Below are 3,755 nucleotides of genomic sequence, written 5' to 3'. Positions count from 1 at the left end.
GAAAAAGTGCAATGTATCATGACTGCTTTCGTAGCGTCATATTGATTTGTCACCAACATGCCATCCATTAAAAATAAATAAATAAATAAATAAAATTTGTAGACTCCAAACCTTATATAACAAGAACCTTACCCTAGGACAGATTATTCTATATTCAACTTGGATATAGTCAAATGAAAAGCTAATTGAAGGAACAAAAGGAGAAGGAAAAAAGACCTCTTGTTGCAGAGTTCGATCGACCCACTGTTTGAGCCTGTCTACTCTTGTATGTATCCAGGACTTCACCAGGTTTGCAATCACAGCTTCAGTTTCATAAGGGATCATCTCCTGAATTATTGCCTTACCACCATCTTCACTGTCAACTGAATCAGCAACAGCCATTTCTACAAGATCTTTTTCAAGTTTTTCAGCAGATAGCAACACTTGTATAGCCTCAGGAGTTAATTCACTTATACCCGTAACAAATTGCTTAAGCTCATTTCCATAGCAAGTATGAAGAGTAACAACTGCTACTCCTGTTGCAAGAGGGTGCCATCGTTTCAACACGGGACTATATATTTCCTTCTCATTGAAGGCCAGGTCACAAGTGTTTTGTGCAAGGATGGAAAGGACATGAAGAGGATTTTGCTGATATTTTGTAGACTGCCTGCTTGCGATGACCTTATCTTTTTCCTGTCTTCACAATACCAAACAGGAGCTCGAGTCACATTCACAAGTAAAAGAATATGCAAGATCATAAAAGAAAGCACAAGTATCAGGAAATCTTTATTTTCATCCACAGCCCTAATCAAAATATAAGGGAATAAACAGACAACACATTCAAGGCTTCGAAATAATTGAAAATCGCCGAGTAATCAAAATAGCAACAAAATAGAAGAATCAAAATATTATACGGAGAAGATGGATTAACTTAGTGAAGAACAATGTTTAAAGAGTCGGAGAAAGTTAAGGAACCAAAAATAGAATATCAATGGCTCTTTCAAAAGAGGAGAAGAGGGTTAGAAAACGGTTATCAAGTATCAAAAAGACAATTTTCTGAAACTTGTCAGAATTTTTTTTCTTAAACTTGCCTGAGAAAAAGCATTCTGCACAGATGACCTGATGTACGTGTCAAACCGGCCATATGCTACATCAACTTTTCTTTTCCTTCGATACTCATGAGAGACATCTTCTGCCAATATTTTGGCTGCTGATGCCCCAAGAGATAAAACACTTTGCATTACATCAATGTTGCCCCTATAAAAGGTAGCATGGTACGAAAGAAGCCTTTTTTCTGCCCAACCCAATATGTAACTCAATGTAGAACTTAATATCTTTGAGTATGCTGGATCCTTTGTTGCTTTTGCATCCTTTTCCACTTCCAACAGCATATTAACAGAAGCAAAAAGGAGGTCATCTTCAAGTTGGCTGGTTGTAATGTATCGACAAAATAAGACCCAAAAGAAACAAATATTATGTAATATCTGGTTTATCCCAAGGATTACCCATGTCTTCTTTATAAGTTCTAATACTTCATCAACTTCCTCGATAACAGATGTTTCTTCGTTTACTTCAAAGCAGGATTCCAGAAGTACTTGGTAAAGGCGAAGATTCAAAGGAATTCCATCTGCCCAGTGGCATATTTCTGACACTGAACCATCAAATGATCTGCAAGCCAGAGGCATTACGACATTGCGGAGAACTTGCATTGGTTCACTATGCTTCCCCGTTTCTATGGGTTTATCTGCAGCTCCACGTATGATCTTCCGAAGCTGTTGAGGGGCCATTTCTGTCTTTGCAAGAGGCATGTGCGGATGCAAAAGAAGTCCAGTTTCAAGTATTTTCAAGATTCTCCTCTGCCATTTTTCATATTCTCGCTGACTAGGAAAATCCGAGGATCTAAACTGTTGCAATAACTCTAATGGCAAAACCACAGACTCAATACGTCGTCCAAGCTGATAAATGGAAAACAGGAGAGGACACCATATTATCAACATATGCAAGCCAAAAAGTCATCATGCACATCAATTTATGCTCGTCAATCTCGCAAAAAGTTGTTCATTAAGCTCGTGAAAGTTCATCACATCGGATCTAAGAAATGCAATATAATAAACAGCCAATTAAGTGCATAATTATCCAAAATAACAAAAGAAAAAAGTGGTCATTGAATGATTTAAACTTTTTTCCTCATTGTTCCTCTTTCCCCCCACAGTGTTGCTTTTCATGATCACCTGATAAAAAATAAGTAATTTCCACTTAACCGACTGAAAAATTTCTACTGCCCTATATCGAGTGAGAAATTCTCTTCTACTCTAGAATAAAACAATGTAGAAATTGAATAACTTTCCAAGCAATCAAATGTGAAATTTCGATTCTAACCTGCCCGGCGGCAACTCTGAGTAAGCCTCGTCGGACTCTGGAATCGACTTGCTCCGAAACCCTCATCTGGACCCTCATCAGTTCACCAACAGTCCCTGCTCTTTTTCTCACTGAGTTTCGGAGACCCTGACTCTCTGACTCGGAATCCTCCTCGTTCTTCTTCTTCGACGAGGATTTAAGCCCTAGAGCCTTCTTAACCTTGCTCGCAGCAGATGACGTCAGAGACCTCTGAAGTGACGGAGAAGAAGACGACGTCATCGACTGCAACCTCTCGGTGGTCCTTTCAGAACTGGATATGTAAGTGAGGGGTCTACCTGCTCCAGAGCTCCGGCAGGCTCCGATTAGGACTTCGTAGGCGGTCTCCCTGAGCTCCGACGGGGATAGGTCCAGACCCAACTCGCCAAAAGGATTGGGGACGTCACCCGTATTGTCAAAAGACTGAAAATTTCCAATTCCATATTCATCGGAATCAGCCATGTATTTATTTTTGCTGGTACGAAGGTGGATTGTCGTCATATCTCTGTAAACACAAAATCAGTATAATATGAATAATTCTTCGACTAGAAGTGCAGAAGCTTGAAATTACCAAAATACAAGACACGGCACCCGCAATTTCTGAGTAGTGAGGGCTATAGAAAAGGAGAAAACGCGTGTAGCAGAAAGAAAAGGGTGGAGGAAGGTGATGGGTTATATTCTTGCTTGACTTTTAAGGAATGAATGATTATTATGGTAGCAGCACAAAGGAGAAAAGTGCTTTGGATTGGGAATCTGAATTGAGTTCGGAATCCGAGTGGAAACCGAGTCCGAAGAGGAATCAACCAGTTTTGGAAGTTGAAATGTTCAAATTGAAGAAATAGTATTCATTGGGGGCGCCTCTCCATGTTTTTAATTCTCCACGCTACGCGTAATAACGGCTCTCTAAGAGAGCATACATCTGTCACGGAGTTTTAATTGTACAAATATTATGAATCTTGCTATATGTACAAAAAAATTTACATAATGAATTACATAATGTCACGTGACACTTTATTATTTATCAATTTAAAATACAATCAATTTTTTCATCAAATATTTTCCCTTCACATCATATTACGTAATTCATTGTGTATATTTTTTTATGTACAAATAGCAAAATCTAAATATTATATCCTGTCCACAATGAGCAAAATAAAAACTTTTACGGTTGACATGATAAGAAAACTTTACGATTTTCTGCAACAATACATTCATAGAATCATACTTACGTTCCTCTCTACCACATCAGTGAAAACTTTTTATCTTATTCGTTGGAGGCAAGAGATCAATTCTATTTAATCGTATGTGTTAGAACCATAATTTCGAGGAATTGAAAAATCGAGTAATGATATACATCACTATCGATGTTTAAGTCTAGGTTA

At 38.2% G+C, this 3,755-nt stretch overlaps 1 protein-coding gene across 1 annotated transcript in view; it reads right to left on the bottom strand.

Annotated features, from left to right (window-relative positions):
• Nucleotides 1-3,253, bottom strand: part of LOC111399403 — a 5,991-nt gene extending 2,738 nt beyond the window's left edge. The window contains exons 1-3 of the mRNA XM_023026698.1: nt 2,359-3,253; nt 1,071-1,934; nt 217-672 (exon numbers count right to left, since the gene is read on the bottom strand). Coding sequence (XP_022882466.1) covers nt 217-672; nt 1,071-1,934; nt 2,359-2,874 — 1,836 coding nt within the window. The 5' untranslated portion in view covers nt 2,875-3,253. The remainder of the gene's footprint in view (nt 1-216; nt 673-1,070; nt 1,935-2,358) is intronic.
• Between the last annotated feature and the right edge of the window lie 502 nt (nt 3,254-3,755).

This window comes from Olea europaea, chromosome 9 (assembly GCF_002742605.1).
Source record: "Olea europaea var. sylvestris chromosome 9, O_europaea_v1, whole genome shotgun sequence".
In the NCBI taxonomy this organism is placed as follows: domain Eukaryota; kingdom Viridiplantae; phylum Streptophyta; class Magnoliopsida; order Lamiales; family Oleaceae; genus Olea; species Olea europaea.
The sequence above is the reverse complement of the archived record's forward strand: the minus strand, read 5'-3'. Positions and strand labels throughout refer to the sequence as shown.